Below are 25,025 nucleotides of genomic sequence, written 5' to 3'. Positions count from 1 at the left end.
TTCTAAAATTGTCAACTCTCAATCTGTTGGCAACTTACAGAAACGCTGTAACATACTAGGTCAAGTAACCTTTACATCACAGATAGAAACACTAAGGTTCTACTAGGCCACTCAATTATTACATCATACAGAAACACTGATGGTTTAAGTCATGTGGCCATTATACCACACATAGAAACACTGATGGCTTACGTCATGTGACCATTATATAACACGTAGAAACACTGATGTTCTAGGCCACGTGATCGTTATATCAGACATAAAAAACACTGATGTTTCATGTCATGTGACCATTATACCACACACAGAAACGCTGAACAGGACCAATGCTCGAGTACCCTCACAAAAAAATAAATGACATAACGTGTTTTATAATTTAATTTTCAGCTAAAAATTAGATGATAAACAACGCACCTCTAATAAAAGTTTTAACTAAAAAATGGAAGACGAAAAATAAAATAAAAAACTAACGTTATTAAAAAACATAGTTTCTATTCCGAAGACATTTTCCAATATTTCATCTACTGTTGACATCACAAAATTAATTAACTTTATGCGTATGTTACAAGGACGTAAATAATAATAATTAAATGCCCCCCGCAAGGGGCATAGCAGTATGTCTGCGGACTCGCACTGCTATAAAGCGGGTTTCGATACCTGTGGTGGGCAGATAAAGATAGACCATTATGTACCTTTGTGCTTAATTCCAAACAAACAAACAATAATTCAACGCACTTCGGATGTAGCAGAAGAGAAATATATAAATATAGATTTGACGTTTGTTCCATCAACGGAGTGTATGAATAGGTTTGTTTCTTTATCTATTTGTTTTTCACATCCCAAAGAAAAGGTAACTTGAAACACATTTATATAAAATATTTTTGTTAAACTGACAAAAATACCTAATCATACTTTTTTGTTTTCAGCTCGGGTAGAGTCAGTTGTGTTAGAGGGAGTTAGCTGTTATGATATTCCAGAACAAGGCGACGACACGACAGATATATCCTTTGTTGTTTTGTCACGCTCGTATAGTCAAATCTTAAAATACTTTGTTATGAAAATATTTTTATATATTTTCCAAATCGTTAAAAAAGAAAAAAAATGGACGAAACGCCCTCCCTACAATCAAAACAATCGCTAGAAAGCCTTTGCGTTACGAATCGAGTGCTGACTATATTACGTAACTGTCATAACACAAGTAGGGACACCGATGTATATTAGATCACGAATCGTTATTCCATACGCAGGAACACTTTGGTATCATGTGACTCCTTTTATCACTTCTCTCTGTTATTACAAGTCATTTGCTTCCCCCTAATACTATGGTAAGTCTACGGATTTATAACACTAAAATAAGTGGTTCGATTCCCCTCGGTGGGCTCAACAGATAACTCCATCTGGCTTTGCTATAAGAAAACACATATACAAATTATTCCAATACACAATCATTTATCATTGACCGCTGTTCAATAGTGATGATAAGATAATTTATCAGTTCTTGAAACATCGATAACATACGCACTTGGGTAAAATTTGATATATTAATATGACTGAAAAACTATCCGTGGCAAATAAGTATTATTAATAATCCTATTGGAAGTGGCAATTTTGATCTCCTAGTAACAGATGATGAACTGAATATTACACAAACTTTTATCCATCGTAGATTCGTCTTGCAGAATCACTAATTTAGTTTACCTGCATTACATCCTCCCTTCCATGATATATTTTGTTTGTTTTGTTTTGGAATTTCGCACAAAATTCGATGTGGCTTTGCTATAAGAAAACACAAACACGCTATTTGCAAATGAATTACTTCCATAATGAAACATTATTCAAGAAAATAAAATTAGTCTAGTCAATTTCAATAGGGAGTTATTGTTCAAAAATTACGTATTTTTACACCAAAATTTAGATATCTACGTCGCAAATTGGAGAATTAGTAATGCAGTGTGAAAATATAATTTAATAAAATAGTTATTTAAATTATCGTAATATGTTATTCCACCTATAAATGACCGTTTGAATTTGTTTGTTTGTTTTGGAATTTTGCACAAAGCTACTCGAGGGCTATCTGTGCTAGCCGTCCCTAATTTAGCAGCGTAAGACTAGAGGGAAGGCAGCTAGTCATCACCACCCACCGCCAACTCTTGGGCTACTCATTTACCAACGAATAGTGGGAGTGACCGTCACATTATAACGCCCCCACGGCTGGGAGGGCAAGCATGTTTGGCGCGACCGGGATGCGAACCCGCGACCCTCAGATTACGAGTCGCACGCCTTAACACGCTTGGCCATGCCGGGTCTTTATGATATATTTATATTCAAACATTTTTTAAAATAAGGAACTTTAAGACTTCTGAATAGTTAAAATTTGTCACATATATCAACTTTTAAACTACAAATGTGATGTATAATCATAAAAAATCAATAGATTATTAAATAATGTTTTTTCAGAATTTTCGCGGCAAAACTAAATTAGGGGCTTTAGGCGCGTAGTCGTCCCTAATGTTGAACTAATTAATAGACTAGACCAGTGGTTCCCAAACTGTGCGCTGCGGGATATTTCAAATTATCGAGGGAAACACAACGGGTTCTGTCGGACATCGCACGAAATACTAACTCAAGGTAATTCATAGTTTTAACATTTGGTCGCACTACATTCCTTTCGATGACGTTCTCGAATGTTTGAGAGATGTTTTTGTTTACTTGTAATTTCGGCTACTCCAGTAACTTCTCGAACTTTCTCGTTTCTTAGATTTTGTATATAAATACCTGTCAACTCTCCGGGTCCATCAGTAATCGAAATAACTGAAGGGTGTTGTAATCAAGTGTCTGCAAGGTCTAGCAAAGTTTAGTGAATTATTTTGTTGATTTTTGAACAGGAATAAAAAGTGTGGGAGTGAAGAGAAGGATGGCGAACCACAGACCAGTGGCGAAGTTGTGAAGAAACGGATATATAACGATAGTTACCTAGATTTTGTTTCACTTCAATAGATGTCAATCGTGAAGAGTGTCCGCAGTGTGTATTATGTCTAAATGTTTTGGCTCCAGAGTACATGCTTCCAATAAACTAAAACGCCACTTAGAGACCAATCATCCTAATATGGTTTGTAAGCCCTGCGAGTATTTTACCAGAAAGTTAAAAGAACAAAAAGGTAGATGTTTGAAACAGACATCAATACCAAGCAATGTTTTGCTAGCACCATACAAAGTTGCACATAGAGTCGCGAAATGTAAAAAGCCTTACATCATTGCAGCAGAACTGATTTTATTGGCTGCAATGGATATGGTGAACATTATGGTTGGTGACTCTGCGAGAAGACGGCTTTCAAAAGCGTCTTTATTCAACATTATTATCAGTCGTATAATCCAATACATGGCCGAAAACCTCAACGATCAGCTAATTGAAAAATGAAAGGGAAGGAATTCGGGTTACAGCTAGATGAGACGACGGATAGTAACAAGGATGCTAATTTGATTTGCAACATACGCTTCGTGAATGGTGACAAAATTGTGGAAAACCTTCTCATTTGTAAAAGTATGACTGCAGGTGCATCCTTGACACTTTTATGTGTGAAAACAACTTAGACTGGACTAAGTGCGTTGGCGTCTGTACCATTGGTGGTTGCTCTATGACCAGCTGTTATGGAAGATTGCAGGCTCTCAGACGAAGCAAAGCTTTTGATGCACTATGAATCTACTGCATAATTCCCAGGGAAGTCCTTGCATCAAAGCACCTGAGTCATCCACTGAACCTAGTTCTGGAAATTGTGTTGAAAGTGGTGAACTTTATAAAAACTCGGCCACAGAAGGTGGGTTTTTAAAAATACTGTGTGAGGGTATGAGATCTGAGCACACATTTTTGTTGTATTGTTATATCTCGCGATGGCTCCTCTGTGTGTTCAAATTACGACAGAAACACTACTCTTATCTCGAAGAAGAAGAACACGAATGAGTTAAAAACTTCTCGGATAGTGATTTTCGATCTCTTCAATAAACTGAATGCGTTGAATCTCACTCTGCAGGAAAGCAACGGGCACATTCTGAAACTCGCAGAGAATGTTTCAGCCTTCAGAAAAAGTTACTACTATGGAGAAGAAAAATGAATGAAGATGGTGGCAAAGACTGTTTTCCCCTGTTGCAGCAGTTTGTTACATCCGATGAAGTTGATTTGACCCACGAACTAAAATCTGTTTTTGAAAAGCATCTAACACAGCTCAGTGACTGGTTTGAAAATTACTATCCAGAAGATGTGGAGAAGTTTGCATGGATCCAAGACTCATTCAAGGCTAAGGCCCAATCTGAACTTACCTCTGTAGAAGAAGAAAATCTTATTATGACAAGACTTTTAAAACACAATTTGGCAGCATGGAACTAACTGAGAGTTGGATATTAGTAAAAGATGAATATCCGCTGCTAAGTGCTAAAGCTCAGCGAATCCTAATTCCATTTGTGACGTCATATCTCTGCGAAGCGTGCTCCAAAAATAGAAGAGTAACGACACCAACCGTAGACGTCATATAGCCTAATACATAATAATCTTAGCGTTTCTATATGAATCCTGTTTACTTACCTTTATAATGATGTGGTACTTTTAGTTTTCCCCGATTTTATTCACGGAAGTATGTAGAATTCACAGTAATAGAAAGATTCGGCGGGTAATGTAGTACAGAGAAATGCCTAGATTGTTCTGATTTTCACGCGAAAAGTCTTTACGCGAAAGAAAATTTCTTGACGCAATACAAAACGAAACCTTTTATAATGAAAAAGATAATCGAAATGCATTAAAATAAAATCTTACACAACAAATATCACAATAGTGGTAGTGGTACTGGAATATTGGAACGCTGATAATCCCCCCATTTGTTCGAACATGTACAAAACGTTCCTGGCATTTGAGTGTCATCTTCTTCCTCTTCAGTTCTGGGAAAGTTCTTCATGGGCAGAAAATGCGATTATCAGCCCAAAGGTGAGGTCATGGGAAATGCTACTTTGGTTTCTCCACATTGTAGCACCTCGTGGACACTAGTCTGTAATCCTTGTACATCAGGCAAACCTTGTGGTTCACATGAGGCATCAGTCTCGTAAGTAAGTTGAACTTCAGGAAAGCTAATCATAAGCTGGCTTTATCAAGTTGATGTCTCCAACTCAGTTGAAACCTTCTTTGGCGAACTTATGATGCTTGTGAAATATTAATAAGTTTGGAGATTTCAGAGCAAGTCTGATGATGAGCTTGGTTAGATCTCTCATGTGTCTTTATCCATTAGTTCTATTGAGATGAATGCCAAGTCAGTCTTAGTTCTAGGCCCTAAAGTATAATTGGACATATCATTGAAGTTGTTAAATAGGTAGCATTCTGCTTTCTCCTTCTCCATCGTTGTTGAAAACAGTTCAGTAATCACTAACAACACAATGAGAATGTTCCATAGTTGGCTGATTGAAAAACAAGATTGAAAATGTAAAATACAATGAGCCCATTGGTCGTAAAACTGGTTCAAATTGTAGATTAAGTTTATAATTCCCAATTACAGCAAGACACGTTGTTTTAAAATTATATTTAAAGACGTTAAAACACCTGTCATTATCAACTAAAATTTCTACGCACTCATGCGATATTTTAGACAATGCATCTTCATTATCTGTAAATGTTCCGGTCCTCTAGGGCATAGTTTCTCAAACTATGCTCCACGGAGCCCTTGGGCTCCGCCATAGTTATATGGGGCTCTACGAGGAAATTTTAGGATGTTAATATTTTCTCCTAAAACTATAAAATTGAATCAGAATACGCTGTACAAAAAAGTAAAATATATTTTAAATATAACATGTTTATCGCGTATTGAGCCTTTTAATATTTTGTTCTGTCTAACGCCAGACGATTTTATTTAGCTTAGAGAAAGTTCTCGTGGTGAAAGTGTTAATACAATCTCAATTACCTTCGACAGAAGCACCACTGGTTGCTAGGAGATATGACATCATCTCAAGATCGCATGCGTCATTGAAGATGCAAGATAACCTAGTAAATTTCGTATGAAACGTCGGTCAACCTAGGGTAGTGATGCCAACTGTCTTTCAAAACCTACATCTGGATTAGCGGCTAAATCTCGAATGAAATGAAACATAACGTCAAAACTGAAACTTGTCCAAATTTGAAAGTATATTTATATGAAGTACAATTATGTTTATGACAATTATAACTAGTAATTATTAGGTTAGATTAGATTCGTTATAATTTAATTATACAAACTTAGTACCAATGGCCTGGCCCGGCATGGCCAGGTGGTTAAGGCGTTCGACTCCTAATCCGAGAATCCCCATCACACCCAAACATGGGCGCCCTTTCAGTCGTGGGGGCGTTATAATGTAAGGATAAATCCCACTATTCGGGGGTAAAACAGTAGCCCAAGAGTTGGTGGTAGGTGGTGATGACTAGATGCTTTCCCTTTAGTCTTATACTGCTAAATTAGGGATAGCTAGCGCAGAGAGCCCTTGTGTAGCTTTGCGCGAGATTCAAAACAAACCAAACCAATCATTAGAGTTTTAAACGCATGTCAGATCTGTCTTAATATGTTTGATTTGGATTAAAAATCTCTGTTAAAAATGTAAATATAATAGGTTAGCCTTTTCCTTTAGAAAATTATATTTTTCTAGCGGCCGAGCCTTTTTTCCATAAATCTTTATTTCTGACTTCATTATTGCAACACTGATCTTAGATCAGCGTGTTGTTGTATGATAATAAAACTCAAGTGCTTGAAAGAGTTTTCATTAAAAAGCTATTTTGTGTCCGTGAAAGTACTTTTGAAGTGTCAAATATATAATAATACGTTTTTAGACAAATTAACAATTAGTTGTTATTTTTATAATGGATAAGTAACTGAATATCAATAATGAATCTGATGCGAGTAAAACTCTTTTTTGGCCTAAGCCTAATACGAATTCATCGGTGTTATCGTCTTGTGCAAGCTCTTCAACGCAGAATGATGCAAGAAGTACTGAAACAAGAAAGAAAAGGAAGTATGATGAAAGTTTTGATGATTATGGTTTTACACGGACAGGTAATGAAGATGGACCTAGTGGGTTGTGTGTTTTATGTGGAGCATTGTTGAGTAACAGTAGTTTGCATCCAGAAAACTTAAAACGGTATCTAGAAACCAAATACTACCAATTAAAATATTAAACTTCCGAATATTTCAAAAGAAAGTATTTGGAATTAAATGCAAGGAAAGCTACATTTCGTTTGTTTGTCCATCAGGACAACAAAGATGCTCTTATTGCTTCATTTCGTGTTAGTTACAGTATTGCAAAAGCAGGTGAAGCTCATACAATTGTAGAAGATTTGATAAAACCATGCGCAAAAGATTTGGTAGTGTATACGACTGATGAGAAATTTCTTAAAAAACACTATCTTTGTGACCCTTTCTGGCAACTTGGTTTCTCAAAGAATCAAGGATATGCCAGCAAATTGCTTAACGGAGTTAATAAGGCGAGTAAAAGCGAGTCCAACTTTTTTGCTTCAGATGGTTGAATCAACAGATGTCGCAGGTTATGCGATATTGCTTGTGTTTGTTCGCTATATTCACGAAGCTAGTTTTGAAGAAGACATACTAATTTGCAAACCTTTTCCTACTCAAACAACTGGCGAAGAAATATTTAAACTGATCGAGTTATTTGTAAAAGAACATGAGATCCAATGGTAACTTTGCTCAAGTATTTGCTCTGATGGGACTGCAGCTATGATTGGAAAATTTTAAGGCGCAGTGGCATGCATAAAAGAGAAAAACCCAGACATCGAGATTATCCATTGCTGTCTTCATTTTCATGCATTTCCAATGAAAGGAATACCAGAAGACTCAAGAGGTATTGGGTGATGTGATAAAAATAGATATTTTTTTATAAGATCAAGACTAATCAATGCGAGGATCTTCAGTTTATTTTGTGAGGATATGGGAAGTTTGCATAAAAAATTATTGCTTCATACTGAAGTCCGATGGCTTTCTCGGGGAAAAGTGCTTGCTCGGTTTTACAAACTGCGTGAGGAGATAGGTTTCTTTTTTATCTGAATGCCATTTTGAACTTGAATACCAATTTAAGGAGCAAATGCTGGATACAGAAAGTGGCTTACCTTTTGAACGTATGAATGTTACAATGCAGGTACCAGAGTAACGTACTTCAAACATCAGATTAAAATGGAAGAGTTTCAACGTAAATTAAAACTTTGAAAGAACTTGATTGCTTCGAAACTCTCGGTGTTTTTTTTACTTATGAATGAAAGTTCCTTAAGTGAAGATGCAAAAGTTTCAGTCTTGTAGCACATATCGTATTTGTGTACAACTATTGGCGAGTACCTCCCTCCTCATTTAGAAAAATTACTGTGAATTCAAAATCCCTTTGTTGACTCTGCAAATATCAACGATTTGTCTTTTAAAGAGAAATAACAGCTTATAGAAATTTCAACTGATTACATCCTGAAAAAATTTCAGCAGGAAGAAATTACACAATTTTGAATTCAAATGGCCATGGAATACACTGAAATAAGTAACAGAGCTTTGAAAATTTTGATGCGTTTTTTCCAACAACACATCTTTGCGAGCAAACATTTTCACTGTATACAGCTACAAAGACCAAATTTAGAAACAGACTGAATATTGAAGACGATTTGCGCTTACAAGTAACAACCATAATTCCAAATATTGAACTACTTTGTGGACAAGAGCAAGCCCATTCGTGTCACTAGTGAATAAATATGTACACTGCAGTTTTACTGATATAAATTTTGCAAGCAGAAATATTTGAACAAGTAAGTTAAAGTATTTTTTTTCTTTAAATACTTATATTTTTAATAAATTTATATTCTAAAAGTTTGAAGTAAACTTTATCTGGTGCTAGTGACAGATTGTTTCTATTTTTAGTGTATATTTTTTTTTATTAAGGCTCCGGAATGTGTTTCTTTCTGATGTGAAGCTCTGTAGATCTAAAATGTTTGAGAACCCCTGCTTTCGGGTTTCATTAGGTCTCATATTTGGACACTATTTAGCTATTGCTCTTTAAGGTTAATGGTACTGTTGGTCCATAGCTAACATGAAAATCAGCCACAATTCCCTCATTATAATATCTTTGTTAGGAAAAACAGAAATGGAATTCAGTATGAAAGGAATGATGGGTGAGTATATAAACTCCACTATCTACACAAATAACCGGAAACTAAGACTGGTCATTGCATGGACACTAACCATGAATCTCTGACCGTGTGAATTTATCAAACGAACATACTGTTTCCACTTTTGTAACTCTTCAACATTTCAGCATCAAAAGTAAAACACTATCTCTTCCATAATAATGAAAATAACGTTTGCTTTATCTTCAAGCCTAGTGGTTAGGCTGCTCAACTTAGAATCTAAGGGTCACGAGTTTTAATCGTCTTACCAAACTTGCTAGCTCTTTCAGCCGTACAGGCGTTATAGTGTGATCATGAAACCCATTATTCGTTGGTAAAAGAGTAGCTCAAGAGTTGGCGGTGGGTATTGTTGACTAACTACCTTCCCTCTAGACTATCACTGCTGTATTAAGGACGGCTAGCGGAGATATCCTTCTTGTAGCTTTAAGCGAAATTCAGAAGAAAACCAAAACTAAAATTTATTTTTCAACAACTCATGAAACTTTAAAGCATAATCGTTTTTGTTATAGCAAATTCAAAATTCCAAAAGTAATTACGTAAACATCCTACACCTTTTACAGCCACACAAACGTCTATGTAGACCCAACACATTGTTCCACAACATTAGGTAAATATAATTTTGAAAAGCAAACAGTAACGGATTTATTGTAATTATTTAAATTTGGTAAAACCGTGAAAAGAAGTAGAAATTTCATGAGTAATAATTTTGATATTGAAGTATTTAAGTACTTGCGTTGTGCAACATTACACGGATGTTTTAGTTGTACCTGGAAAAATTAGGCGAAAGTATTTAATATTGTGAAGCAAACTGTTTAGTGCCAAAAACCCAAAACACAGGAAGACTGTTAAGGTTACGAAACGTCCTACGAAAACAAATAATAACAACTAGAACTTTTAAACTTAAAAAATTCCATAACTTCTGAGTATGTACATAGACAAATACTTTACATTTCTGCAAAAGACTTTATAAACCTTATAATAAATAGCACGCTATATGACGTAATATATTATATTTGATATATTTTTAATTTTCCTTTATGACAAAATTTGATCTCAAAATAACTCCATAACTGTCTGTTAATCTAATTAATCATACTTTGCAAAACACAGAAAATGTACTTCAGGATTATTTCAAAATTATTATACTTTTTAAAAACAAAAGTTCGAAATAAAGAGATGCTCACATCAACACCACGCTGTTATCAGACATTTAAGTCTTATTTATAAAATAAAGATAGTTTTTGACTGAGCACTTATAGTTTCTAGGATTGAATCAGGAGAGCTCCTAAGGCTTCTTGGTTAAACATTTAAAGTTATAAGTAATTAGCTCACAGCATCTTCAGTTAAGCATTTCAGATTATTAGAAATCATTTAAAAACGCAGCTAAGTTATGAAGGAACAGTTCATATAAACAGACTGGAACCATCGCCTTTGCATGTTATTTATGTGTTTATGGACTGTGAGGTTCAAATAGAGGAAGCTCTTAACAAGTAAGTAACGGTTGTTATAAGATAACTGGATAAGTATCTATGCTCGTATTGGATATGGTTATTAAATCCTTATTTTTCTTTGCTTATGCAGTTATAAGTATGTGAAAATTAACAAGTCAGTAATTAAACTCACAACATTGTTTTCTGAACTTTATATTAGAGATTATATGTGATATAATTTTTATAGTAAAGTATTTTAGGATAAGTACTGGAAAGATATATCGAATTTTATAAACAGTTTAACAAAGTAGTTAGAAAAATAACATCTTACTAATATTTATATTATTCCAAAGTAAATCTGGCATGAAACAGAATAATCTATTTCAAAATGGAACACTAATGATGAAAGAATAAAAACAATTACAATCTATTTACATGCACCAGATTATCGTGTGCAACAAACTGCGCTAGTTAACATTATTAAAACCTCCAAAAATGTCGTCATTTGCCAAATCTGCTGTGCCAGGACTTGTACTCTGATTTGGGTGCGAAATCAAAGTTGACATTCCTGTATTAATTGAATTGTCTGTAGTAGGAGTTTCGGAATTCGTTGAAAAGTTCGTGATATTTTTAAATGTAGAAATAAACTCAATTCCGGTTTTGGTTTTCTCTGTTACATCTGTTACAGTTTGTGTCGTCTGATTTGTCGATACGTTAACGTTTGTTGCGGTTTCTGTTGCTTGATGAGAGGTCCAACTTGTCTTTACGTTCACGTCTTTTTCTGTATCTGTTGTGTGATCGGAAATCCAATCTGTTGCGGAGTTCACATCTGTTGCAGTTTCTGTTGCCTGATCAGAGCTCAAAGTTGTCATCACGTTCACATCATTTTTGCTATCTGTTGTGTGATCAGAAATCAAATCTGTTGACGTATTCACATCTGTTGTGGTTTCTTTTGTCTGATCAGAGCTCCAAGTTGTCGTTACGTTCACATCTTTTTTGTTATCTGTTGTGTGATCAGAAATCAAATCTGTTGACGTACTCACATCTGTTGTGGTTTCTGTTGTGTGATCAGAGCTCCACTTTGCTGATAAGTTCATATCTGTCACGGTTTCTTTTGTCTGATTAGATTTCCAAGTTGCTGATACATTCACACTTGCTCCGGTTTCTGTTGTGTAATCAGAAGTCCAATCTGTAGACGTGTTTATATTTGGTAATGTGTCTGATGTCTGACCAAATCCCCCACTTGTTGTTGCATTTACTATCACTTCTTTTACGGTTTCTGTTGTGAGATCAGAAGTCCAACTTTTAGATACGTTCACATTTGTTGCGGTTTCTGTTGTGTAATCAAAAGTCCAACTTTTTGATACGTTCACATTTGTTGCAGTTTCTGCTGTTTGATCAGATGTCAACCTTTTCGATACGTCCACATTTGTTGCAATTTCTGTTGTGTGATCAGAGGTCCAATTTGTTGATATGGTCATATCTATTGATTGTTTATTTGTTTGGTTAAACAGAATATTCTGATCTGTTGTTAGTTTACCCAGAGTTAAGATTTCCGTTTGATTAGACCGATGACTGTAATCTGTTGTTATGGTATCAGATGTAACGGCTCTTGTTGTTTCGTTAAAACTCCATTCTACTGTATTATTTAGGGTGGTTTTTGCTTTCTGGCTCGTGCTTTCGTAATCGTAAATGGTGCTTTCGCTCATCGGTGGTCGGGAATCGTTTTTTCCGTGAAAAGAGAAAAATATTTCAACTTTGTTTTCATTTGTCAGAACGTTCTTGGGTGTGTTTTGAGCCTGAAGATATATGACAATATCGTGTTAATTTTTTTAAATTTAATGGATAGCCAATGTGAATAATTTTAACAGTTTTTCAAAGAAATAGAACACTTTCAATTAATGATAAGAATAAAAAATGGCGACTGTTTTACAGTTATGCAGTAATTCACCAATAATTAACAGTATTGTTAAAGATAATTACCCAACAATTCACTGTTACATTACTTCCTCGCTGTAGCTCTAACAGTTGGACCATCACAAGAAATCTAACGTACTTTCCAGTCGTAGTCTTGGTTGAAAATCCTGTTCTGCGGTATATTTCAAGTTTTCGAAATTTTGTCTTCTCGAAATGATTCTGATATAAAATTAAAAAAATATATATAAATGAGTGTGTGTCTGTGAATATTTAAACACATAAATATAGACGGCGTTCTATCAATTTAAAACTGCAATAAGATTTCACCAATATAGCATGTGTGATTATTAAATTGTAGCTGTTCATTACTTATTACACAGAGGTTAAGTACGCTATATTAAAACGATTTTGGAGCCTCACCACGTCATAACAATTCATTGCCATGTCCGATCATATCCTGTGTTACAGCTGGCCTTTAATAATCTGTCTTTTGTACGCACTCGATAGTTTTCCAATGCTCGTTTTGAAACGTACGAATGTTCAGAAATCCATAGGTGTTGCATGGCAATGTAATTGGTATGTCTTTATGTTATATAGAATATCATGAATGCTCGTTTCATTATCCAACTACTTGAGGTATGCGGTGGTTTAACAAACACGTCATGGATGCAGCCTCTGTGCATGCTACTAATGACACTTTTCCAGATGGAGGTCCTTCTTGACTATGTTGGGGCATATAGACTGACCTCTATGTTCGTGAATTCTCAGCTGTTATAAGACGCTGCATTTTGTTTACCATCAGGAATATCTAGAAAGAGGACTACAATAAGTGGTAGACCTTTTTCTGGACGGTCCTGGTATCCTAAATTAATCCACCAATCTTTTATTTTCCAATGTCATTAACTGCAAGGAACATTCGCATCTTGAAAACTCTAAATTCTCAATCTGTATACATTTTTATGATCTCAGTGTCTGAATATTTTGCAGCGAAAATGACTGTTGCATATCCTTTGCAGAAGCAATCAAATGTTAGTGCCTTAAGTAACAAATGCCAAGTAACGTAAAATGTATTTATACATACTGTGGTTGTCATGCGACTTATTGATTTACTTATTGAAAATCATCTTAATGTAACGTACTCAACTTTGTGATGCTTGTTTAAAAGATAAGAAGGAATTATTTTGTACTAAAGAAAATTCACTCTGTACCTTGGCTTTGCATGTGATGTTTGCAAAAGGAATCTTTTCCCTTACAGTAGCATCATCTTGGATTCCGTTGCCCTGTTCCAACAAATATATAGACGTATCCTGGTTATTACAAAGAAAATATTCTAAATTTTCATATTTAACTATGTGGTAACAAAAGTTAAAAATTTATGTTAATGTTCTGTTACTGCAACTCGTAATCTGAGGTTCGCGGGTTCGAATCCCCGTCGCACCAAACATGCTCGCCCTTTCAGCCGTGGGGGCGTTATAATGTTACGGTCAATCCCACTATTCGTTGATAAAAGATTAGTTCAAGAGTTGACGGTGGGGTGGGTGGTGATGACTAGCTGCCTTCTCTCTAGTCTTACACTGCTATATTAGGGACGGCTAGCGCAGATAGCCCTCGTGTAGCTTTGCGCGAAATTCAAAAAACAAACAAATAAACTGTTACTACATGATGATTTAATTCTATGTACTATTGCGGTCAACAGCAATGTTAAGCGTTCAAACGTTAAATTACTATTTGTTTTTGAATTTTCATCCATGTTTCTTTAAATGTGATTCCATTTCGTTTTACATTCATCAGGTAGACTAGAGATCACGTTTTTAAAATTCCCTGCTTATTACTATCCAAATTTGTCAAATAAAACATAAAAACTCAGCATATTACAGTAAAGAACACTTTAATAGTTTAAAACAGACAAGAAAACACGATTTTACCTGAAGTAAATACATTTACCTTTTCTTTCTCGAACCCAAGCACAATGCATGGACTAATAACGTGACCATTAGTGTCGTAACCATAGTTCTTTAGTATGGTACAATTATCACTAACTAGAGTTGTTTTAGATATAGATGATCCTGGATGGCCACCATGACGTGCTCCTTGTTCTGGGTAATCTGTTAAATCATTATGAAGAAAAACTCTCTTCAGTTAATTATATATGCATTTTAATTAATTTATTCCGAGTTTGTTTGGATATCATCTCAACAAAATCCTTTCCAAATCTAAATTAAAAAATAATAATATTTTTACCTGCAAAGTTTCCCTCCAGTGGCATGTTTGTGGACTTATACTACTGAAAATCGAGTGTCCAAATCAGTGGTGAGCAGAGCACAAATAGCTCTTTGTGTAGCTTTGTGCTTTATAAGAAACAAACAAAAAAACAAACAATAACAAACTGCAAAGTTTTTCTTCTGTAATGTGAATGCCAATTTCCAGAAGTGATTTCACAAAAAAATAATTTGTAAGTAGCCCACCAATTATTTAGGTGGATTTGAATTGTATGTTTGTAGCAATGTCAATGAATCAATTTAATTTAAAATGAGTACGGTTAAATATGAACAGTTGAATTCCTTATAATATTTGTTATTGGTTTTATAAATTCTGTTTTCAGCTCGTAAGTTTGGTCATTAATTTTTTTATGTTTGTTTGTTTAGAATTAAGCACAAAGCTACACAATGGGCAATCTGAGCTCTGCTCACCACGGTCGAAACCCGGTTTTTCGCGGTGAGTCCGCAGACACACAACTGTACCACTGGGGGCAGTTTTTTTTTTATGAAATCATGAAGTACGGCATTAAAGTTATTTATAAAATTACGAAGTGGACATTTACCAACTGAAGTTACAAATAGGGCCTGTTAAATTATTTTCAAATAATGACACTGATCTGCGAAGATCTTTATCAAGTAGTGATACTGATCTGTGAACTTCTTTAAAAAATCATTAAGTTAAAACTGTGAGATTCTTTGAAAAATATTGAATCAGTCTGTAAAAATCTTGATCAAATTGAAAACAAAAGAATCAATAAACTTTATTTCATTAACACTATTGGATGTTTGTGAAGTTTTTTTATCCAATTATGGAGCAAATTTATGAAAGCCTATAAAATAACAAAAAGGATATTGAATAGTATAGTACACGAGTTAGGAAGAATAATATCGAGTTTTATGTTATTGATATAGATAAAATAATAAATGTGCCTAAATACAACATATAGTGACATGTTAATTAATGTTTAATTAGAATATTGGTGAATGAAGTCGATCTTACCATTTAATATTCTCCTCATAATGTCCACATTTTCTTTGATGCTTCTCTCTTTGTCAAGGGAAATTATGTAGTGATTATTGGAATTTTTATCACCTCTACTTTCCTGATGAGGGTAAACCACAAGTTTTCCTAACCAAAAGGAAAGAGGTTCATTTTCATTGGAACTGAAATCACATGATAGTTCTAACAGGCTGAATACCTATTACAACAACGTTATATCACACATACCGAATTTCTCAGAAGTCATTTAAAGATATGAAAGATATCTTTTATGTTTATCACTTATTCTCAAATAAATAATGTTTTTAGGACTGTAGTTATGAACTTCGAACTTCTTTTTTGTAATGTTTTCTTTCATATCTTTCAGATTACTTTTTAAATAATTGCTTCTTTAAAAGCAGTAAATTCTTAATTCTCTTCAGTATTTTTTTACGTCTGAAAGATATCAAAACAATTTTACTGGTTTTCACTCCAAATTACTAAGAACTATTTTCCTTTGAGAAAGGAAACATTGTCTTTAAAGTAATCAAAACGTCTTTTTGCTCTGATGGTAATGGCGATTTTTGTCTTAAAATCACCAAAACGATTTTTTTCAATCATATAGGCCTTTATTTTTATTTCAGAAACGTGTTGTGTTACGATAAAAGAATAATTTAAAATGTAGAAAACACATAGTTAATATTTATTTTTGAAATAAAATTTTATTTTTACTAAGTATGCTGGCATACCCAAAGTGCGTGCTCCTGGGTAAGGATCGTTACGAAAATGACCTGTTTGTCCGATCTTCAATGTATTTTTGTAAAATGAATTTTGTCCCAAAGACGAATATCTTCCCACTAACCACATACTCAGGATAAAAGCTAAGGCACAAAGCCCTAAAAGTACACAGCATGACCCTGAAAAGTTAAAAATATTAGAGATAACACACTGATTGATTTTTTTGGTCAAGATGGATGTAATAAGAATTATCTCATAGAAAAATTTAATTTCGAATTTTTTATTAAGTTTCATAAGATGACACTTCTACATTTTTCTCTTCTAATTTGAGCAATATTGAGGTGTAATGAATAAAACAAGATAAGTGTAAAATATATAATCAACATGAATATCTATTTGTTTATTGTTTAACATAAAACCACACACCGCTAATATACTTCAGCGTAGAAAAGAGCATCAGGCTAGCCGCTGAGCCACAGTTGTGTAATTAAGTGGTAATCGAGGTGGTGGCAACAAAAAGAAATATTGCCAATGTTGTTAGCAAGCTCTTTTAAGGTAGAAATTTCTGAACTTGAAAACTATTTACTGTTATATGCAAGAGTCTCCTGCTATCCATTCATGTTAAAACTATTTACTGTTATATGCAAGTTGGCCCGGCATGGCCAAGCGCGTTAAGGCGTGCGACTCGTAATCCGAGGGTCGCGGGTTCGCATCCCCGTCGCGCCAAACATGCTCGCCCTTTTAGCCGTGGGGGCGTTACAATGTTACGGTCAATCCCACTATTCGTTGGTAAAAGAGTAGCCCAAGAGTTGGCGGTGGGTGGTGATGACTAGCTGCCTTCCCTCTAGTCTTACACTGCAAAATTAGGGACGGCTAGCACAGATAGCCCTCGAGTAGCTTTGTGCGAAATTCAAAAAACAAACAAATAAATGCAAGTCTCCTACTATCCATTCATGTTTAAACTATTTACTGTTGTATGCAAGAGTCTCCTGCTTTCCATTCATGTTAAAACTATTTACTATTATGTGCAAGAATCTCCTGCTATCCATTCATGTTAAAACCGGATTGAAGATAAAACATCGTCGTAAAAGACAACTAACTACGCAGCTGATTTCTATCGATGTTAAATAAGGAAATTGACTACAACCATCTTCTAAATTTGATTAACCGCCTTAACACTAAAATTACTACTCAACTTTAAAACTTCTAAATATGATTAATTGCCTCAACACTAAAACACTTTAAAACGTTGAAAATGTAAAATTTTAAGTATCTCCTAATATAAACTTGTCGAAAACATTTATTTTTACCTTTGGCGATGTTAAACTAAGTGTATATGCTAAACTGCAATAGATAAAGGTTCTGGACTGTTGTTTATCTATTCATAAACTAAATTTCGCTAGCTAATTTTTTTCTGTTCGAATGTGTATCTCGGCGGGAAGGCAGTAAATTTACTGACTTACAGAAAATCCAGAGTTTGGGTCCCCTCAGTGAACCCAGCAGATAGCCTAATGTGGCTTTGCTCTAAAACAAATCCTGCATAAACAACCTCAAAGTATGGAAAGCCTTATTAAATAAAAGTGAAAAAATAAATTTAAATATGTTTTTTATCGTTTTACTGTAGCTCTCATAAACTCTGCTCCTTTCTCATCTCTTAACACCCCCCCCCCCCGCTAGTACAGCGGTAAGTCTACGGATTTACAACTCTATAATCAGGGGGTTGGATTCCCATTAGTGGGCTCAGCAGAGAGCTCGATGTGGCTTTACTATTAGAAAACACACACACTCTTAACGAACTTTCTGCCTTAAAAGAGCTTGTTGACAATATTGATATTGTTGTTATCAGATCAGATAAAACATTGTTAGGTTTAAAACATAAGACAAGTCAGTTTATAGACATGGTAAACTTAACGACAGAGAACGAAATAATTTAAAAGCAACAAGACCGAAAAGAAAGACGATGTTAAGTTTGGTGATAAGAAAAAATGTATTATATAAATTTTAGTATAACTCTCATAAACCTTTTGTCATAGAATAATAATAGCAAAATCAAATATACTTTAGTAAAATGAAGAAGACATTCTTTATTAAATGGTGGGTCGAAAAGTAAGAAAATGGATTAGGTAGGAGTCACAAAATATGACATGTTTGTTTGTTTTGGAATTTCGCTCAAAGCTACTCGAGGGCTATCTGTGCTAGCCGTTCCTAATTTAGCAGTGTAAGACTAGAGGGAAGGCGGCAGCTAGTCATCACCACCCATCGCAAACTCTTGGGCTACTCTTTTACCAACGAATAGCGGGATTGATCGTCACATTATAACGCCCCACGGCTGAAAGGGCGAGCATGTATGGAGCGACCGGAATGCGAACCCACGACCCTCCGATTACGAGGCGCACGCTTTAACACACTTGGCCATACCGGGCCCTATGACATGTTAATTAACAGAATAGCAATAAAAGAAAATACACAGAGGATGTTAGCTTGCATAAGTCGAAGCCGGAAGAAGGATTATTTACTGAAATGTTATAATTATTTTCTCTCAGAGTGGAACAGAGTCAGTAAAAACCTGATATAGATGTTTAAAACTAGTAGGGGTTTAAACAGTTTTCTGATAGCTAGTCGGGTCTGTTTGAGTTGTAGGATGAAAAATATAGGAAAACAAATTTCAATTTTAGATGTAGTAGGTTTGAATTTCACAAATATAGAATCATACTTGTTATTTAACAAATTGTATTTTACAGTTTAACTGTTTTAACAGTCTACAAAAGTGTTGAATCCTTAAAATTAATAGCAAAAATAAATCTTACACGGTAGAAACGTGTTCCACTTGGCGGACAAGAAACTAGTGCCTTCTGGTGTCAGTTGTTTGCTACTCTTACCATCAAGTGCAGTAGAAGTACTAGAACTGGTTTTGTTGTCACTTTTATAGTACACATCTGTTACTCTATACTTTTTCGAATGCATTTTTAACAACTAGAATACAAAATATATTTCAACTGAAATGTTATTACATATCCCTTTTAAAATAAAATTAATAGTTCATGAAGCTAGAGCTGCTTAATAAAGTGCACGCGCCTCGTCTTAGTTACAGAATGTTGAAAACTTTGATTATCTCTTAACTGTTTCGAATAGTGTATTATTATAATCAGTAAACACTTCCCGTATTCCTTTCCTGTTATGTTTCTTCCAGTTGTCTAACTAATCGCATGATTTTCTCTCGGTTTTTTTCTACTTATCTTATTCTTGTAGACAACTGACTTTAACGTTTAAACAATTTTTATATTCTTTTCTTTTCACAGAAACGGATGTTACGTAACCTGAAAAGTACCGAGGAGGATGGGCGTATCTACCCATACAATATTCTGATCACGAAACCACAGCATTAAACATAAAATGCATTCACTAAAGTAATGGCTTTTATACCTTTATCATAATCAGCGTTAACTAAAGATTTATATAACAGTAGCTTCTTTGTCTTAGCATGACAATAACTAACATATCATATCATTTATTACAATACAAAACTGTGATAACATTTCGCTTGAACAATGTAATATTTCTCTAAAACTCAAACATCCTTAGTTCTTTTTAATTATTTTTAGACATAAAGCCACATAATGGATTGACAGTTCTCTGGAAACATCGGGTATCGAAACCCGATTTTCAGTGCTATAAACTTTCTTGCTGGGCTATGAGAGGCACATTTATTTAATGAAATGAACAAACAAAGAACACCAGATATGGTTGAGATGTTTTAAAAAGATCAATAGAAAAAACCTGTGCCAAAATTGAGGTATCTTTGGGCAACACGAGCCAAAACGTTTATGGATTTTTTATCCGAAAAAAAAAAAACAATTCAGAGAGAACTATATTTTTACAATACTTTTATTCTACACAAGACAACATTAAACAAATACACAAAACAGTTACAAGACCTCTATTGACTGGTAACTTTTTCTCATAACAAGGTATCAACTCTCTTTTTAGGTTTTCTTGAACATGAAAATTCAGAAATGATGAAATTATCAATTTTATTATTTGATCAATTGATTTGTTATGATTTCCAACACATTCAGGTTAATACTTTATGGACTCTTTAGTACAGCGCAACTGCCTCATAAACAGACTTTAAAACGAATTTCACCAGTACATAGCCAATAATTAAAGCATAAATAAATATACCCAGGAACAAAATCAGAACACAGGTACAAATACTTAAACAACATAACTGGATAGTTGTTTGTTACAACAAAAAAAAAAAAGGAGAGAAAGATCTAAAACAGTTTTAGACTTATTTGAAACGCTTCACAAATACAGGAAATTCAACGCGCACATATCCGCTACTAGTAACTCAAAACATCACAGTATACATAAACAAAGATAAGGCAGAACCATTTAAAGAACAACAGCAATGTACCTTCCGGATTTACCATGAACAAGACACGAAAAACAATTTTTTTACAAGGTTTGGTTTGGTTTATTTTGAATTTCGCGCAAAGCTACACGAGGTCTATCTGAGATAGCTGTCCCTAATTTAGCAATGTAAGACTAGAGGGAAGGCAGCTAGTCATCACCATCCCCTGCCAACTCTTTTACCAACGAATAGTGGGATTGACAGTTATATCATAACGCCCCCACGGCGGAAAGGGCGAGCATGTTTGGTGGGACAGGGATTCGAACTCGCAACCCTCAGATTACGAGTCGAGTGTCTTAACCACCTGGCCATGCCGGGCCTTTTACAAGGTAAATAAGTGTATAACAAGAAACAAAAAGATGTACACACCACAATTCCCAGTTAATATAAACTTAACAAATAGAATATGATAGAAATAATAATTAGACAGCGTATTAACTGCCAAAAATAATAACAGTAATAGACGTTATACAAACAATCAGAGCAACAAAAAACACATCTTCAGGTGAAGACTGCATTCAGGTTAGCCTTTTCAAACGAGGCAGTCAAAGATTGTTTGAATACCTGACAAGCGATCGTCTTAATGTTCCACAAAGAAGAAAAGCCAGCGAATAAATCGAACAGCTTCTGCCCAGTCAGCGTGACCAGCTGCATAGGAAATATTTTAGAACACATAATTAGCTATAGACTCTTCACACCCTTGGAAACGACTTCAAAATTACCAGAAATTCAAAATGGATCTAGAAAATTTTGACAAACTACAGACTATTTAGTTAGACTAATCAAATTAATCACTGATGATTTATTAGAAAATAACGTACTGTTGTATGCTTTCTCGATATTTAGAATGCATTCGATACTGTCTGGCATAATGGTCTAGGGTTCCGTAGGTCAGAAATGAAACTGCCACGTGGAATTATTCGTTGGCTAACTTACTTTCTACATTAACTAGGAGGAGCCTCTCGGAGTCATTTGCTTCAGAAGCAGATGCTCCTCAAGGAGGAGTGATTAGTCTTATCCTACTCACTATGTACGTTAGCAACATTGCCCCCAAAAGAACCAAATAAAAGATATTTCTCACAATTTGCCAATAAAATTGCAGTCTTCAGAAATACACCCTCACCTCAACAGCAGTAACACATTAACAGTCTAATTTAATTAGTACTGAGGAATTTTCCTCAAAACACAGAATTAAGATACATATTTTCCAGAAATCAACTGGTAGTATTTGAAAAACGTATAAACAGGAAATGATCCACCTAAACTGTACACGAATGGAACATTTCTCCAGACAGCACCTTCAGCCGTATTTTTAAGTTTAATCTAAGATTATAAATTAATGTGGGTTAACAACATTATCACAAAAAAAGGCAACGCTCACGTTATGCTAGCAGTAAAACTTACTGAACTACAGTAGACAACATAATCAATATCTACAAACATATGGCTTGATACAAGACAAGTAATTTAATATGTCTGCCCAACATGGATAAATAGAGCACCGATATTTATTAACAAATTATAAACAACACAAAACTCAACACTAACGGTAATATTCGAAGTACCCAGAGCTACCTCGTCAGTATTTATGAAAACTAAGAAAAACTCTCCGGTATACTCTTTAATAATTCGCTAAATTATTTCGCGCAAAACTGGTATAAAAATGATCTACTATGCGAATTAGATCGTTCCAGCATACATGATGAAGATAGGCCTATGTACCTCTCACCTATTAAATGCAAGTATTAATATGGTATTTATGTGTAATACTGTCGAGGAGTAAGCAAAACTAATGCAAATGTGTGTATGTCTCTTTATAACAAAGCCACACTGGACTATCTGCTGATGAAAATATGAATACATACAATTGGAGCTATTCGTTATACAGAAAACTTAGCAATAAAAATGTGCTTATTCATATAAATATTACTGAATTTACATACGTGGACATTGCTCTGAAAGGGGTCAGAGTAAGTGCGGGATACTCTGGCCCTCATGTAATAATTATAACAATTTTCACAATAAATCATTACCATCTAGCAAGGGGGAAAATAGTATAAAACCTAAACTCCAATAATGATCACAGATAGATAAACATACATACATATTGCAAAGTTCAAATATAGTTTTATACCTTCTATCATATCATGAAACGATTTTATCACCACAGTACGATACTGACATTATTTTTCTATTATATGTAGGAAATTGTATTTATACCCCTTGTTTCACAATTTGCTAATTTCCTTCTCTATATCACTTTCTAGTATACATACAAAGATGCATCGATTGTGCGCAACTTTTGTTTCTTCTTAAATACAAAACTACACAATGAGCCATTTATGATGTACCCACTACAGGTATTGAAACCCTATGTTTAGCGTTATAAACCCTCTGACAAGCCACTGAGAGGATTGGTTCGGTCTGATTGATTTATGAAGTTCGCGCAAAGCTACATGAGGTCTATTTACGCTAACCGTTCCTAATTTAGCAGTATAAGACTAGAGTGAAGGCAGCGAGTCATCACCGCCCACCACCAACTCTTGGGCTACTCTTTTATCAACAAACAGTGGCCTTGACCGTCTCATTATTATGCCCCTACGGCTGAAAGGGCGAGCATGTTTGGTGTGACGGGGATTCGAACTCACGATCCTCAGATTACGAGTCGTGTGCTTTAACCACCTGGCCATGCTGGGCCCCACTGAGGGGAAGGCATGCGACTTGCTGTAGCTAAAAATAAAATTATCTTTTCTCTCATTAAGCCCATTAGTCGAAACGCGCTTCTTACAGAGAACAAATGTTTTTTATCACCAACTTACGCAACTTTGAAAATATTAATGAAAGATAACGTATGTGCATGAGAGTTGGGAAAAGAAAAGTGATTTCATTTTCAAAATGAACTTCCTGATTAGTAACTATATATGTTCTGGGTTTGCTGCTCGGTAAATATATAAACATGTTGTTACGACAATTTATCAGTAGGTAGATGTTCCCTGGATTCCTATTCTGCTAGCGAGTTTTCGGCGAAAATTTTATTTACTAACTCTCGAGGAAGTTTCAAAATTTTTGTTTCCTGTACGCGGATTTTCCCGGTAGCGAAAAAAATATGTAGCACATGCAGTAATAAGCCGGTCAGAGTTTGGCAAAGCAAAACGGTAACGTAAATTAAAGCAGTAGAAAAAGACCTAGCCCACCTTTAAAAATAAGGGGTTCGGAGCAATGAACCGAAATGACCATAAATGCTATTAATTTTCAAATATCAAGTATTTCTTTAAGTAAATAATTAACTAGTCACTGCTTTAACAACTATTTAAGTTTATAAAATCTTAAAGGGACAAAAAGAGGTTTATTAGCCCATCAAGAAGATTCATTCTAGCTCCCAGTTATAATCACCCCTTACTACTCATGTATTCACTCAATCTTTCCTTGAACTCGGATAATTTTCTGCCTCTACCACCCTTGAAGACAGCTCATTCCTAAATCAACCACCCTGTTTGTCAAACAAAAAATTATTTAAGCTAAAGACAACTCTTACGCTTCGAAAATTTGATTTTATAACCCCTTGTTCTATTATTGTCAGTTCTAAACGCAAAAATAGTTCGATAGATCTACGATATAAATATCTTTAATATTTTTAAACACCTCAATCAAATTTCCTCTGGCCCTTCTCCCTCAAGAGTTTGAGATTTTAGTCTTTCCTCATAGGACAATCTCATCATTCCATGTATCATCCTAGTGACTTTTTTCTGCACCTTCTCCAACAATTCAATATTCTTCTTGAAAAGTGGAACCCAAAACTGTACACACTGCTATAAATAAGGCCTTATAAGTAATCTATATGGGTGAAACAGTAATATCCCTCGTCTCGTATTCATTATTTCTATAAATTTTACCCAAAATCCTATTAGCCCTATTGGTAGCTTCAATTCCTCGTTTAGATAATTGGGAATCGCTGAAGATAAAATTAAAGATTTCGAGACACGGACATTCCAAATAAAATGTCTGTACATATATTACAGTGTGCGTAGGCAAATACAAATTTCCATTTCTTTAAAATTAAAAATAAACTAATCCTTAGGTGGTTTTTAATCAGTAAATATTGAAAAAGAATGTA

At 34.7% G+C, this 25,025-nt stretch overlaps 2 protein-coding genes across 5 annotated transcripts; one reads left to right on the top strand and one right to left on the bottom strand.

Moving 5' to 3' along the window:
• The first annotated feature begins 3,031 nt into the window (after window positions 1–3,031).
• On the top strand, window positions 3,032–3,418 carry LOC143227402 (protein FAM200B-like). The gene has a single exon (XM_076458854.1). The coding sequence runs from the start codon at window positions 3,032–3,034 to the stop codon at window positions 3,416–3,418; it is 387 nt and encodes a 128-aa protein (XP_076314969.1).
• Window positions 3,419–10,180: 6,762 nt separating this feature from the next.
• Window positions 10,181–19,748, bottom strand: LOC143225554 (uncharacterized). Of its 4 annotated transcripts, none has more exons than XM_076455210.1 (7): window positions 19,305–19,748; window positions 16,509–16,676; window positions 15,781–15,909; window positions 14,467–14,627; window positions 13,731–13,829; window positions 12,589–12,741; window positions 10,181–12,404 (listed from the first exon to the last, which is right to left on the bottom strand). In XM_076455210.1, the coding sequence occupies exons 1-7, from the start codon at window positions 19,459–19,461 to the stop codon at window positions 11,073–11,075; spliced, it is 2,199 nt and encodes a 732-aa protein (XP_076311325.1). In that variant the 5' UTR covers window positions 19,462–19,748; the 3' UTR covers window positions 10,181–11,072. The 4 variants fall into 4 exon arrangements, with proteins under 4 accessions (XP_076311325.1, XP_076311327.1, XP_076311328.1 ...); XM_076455212.1 differs by having other exon boundaries at window positions 13,731–13,802; XM_076455213.1 differs by lacking the exon at window positions 13,731–13,829.
• Between the last annotated feature and the right edge of the window lie 5,277 nt (window positions 19,749–25,025).

The sequence above is a fragment of the Tachypleus tridentatus genome, chromosome 9 (genome assembly GCF_004210375.1).
Source record: "Tachypleus tridentatus isolate NWPU-2018 chromosome 9, ASM421037v1, whole genome shotgun sequence".
NCBI lineage: Eukaryota > Metazoa > Arthropoda > Merostomata > Xiphosura > Limulidae > Tachypleus > Tachypleus tridentatus.
The sequence above is the reverse complement of the archived record's forward strand: the minus strand, read 5'-3'. Positions and strand labels throughout refer to the sequence as shown.

Excerpts from the sequence above, each read along its gene's own strand:
- LOC143225554 (XM_076455210.1), bottom strand. The coding sequence starts at position 19,461 with ATGCATTCGAAAAAGTATAGAGTAACAGATGTGTACTATAAAAGTGAC. Across the intron at positions 16,677-19,304 it reads GTGGAACACGTTTCTACCGT|GGTCATGCTGTGTACTTTTA; the intron begins GTAAGATTTATT and ends TTAACTTTTCAG. Across the intron at positions 15,910-16,508 it reads CCCAGGAGCACGCACTTTGG|GAAAACTTGTGGTTTACCCT; the intron begins GTATGCCAGCAT and ends CCTTTTGGTTAG.
- LOC143227402 (XM_076458854.1), top strand. The coding sequence starts at position 3,032 with ATGTCTAAATGTTTTGGCTCCAGAGTACATGCTTCCAATAAACTAAAA.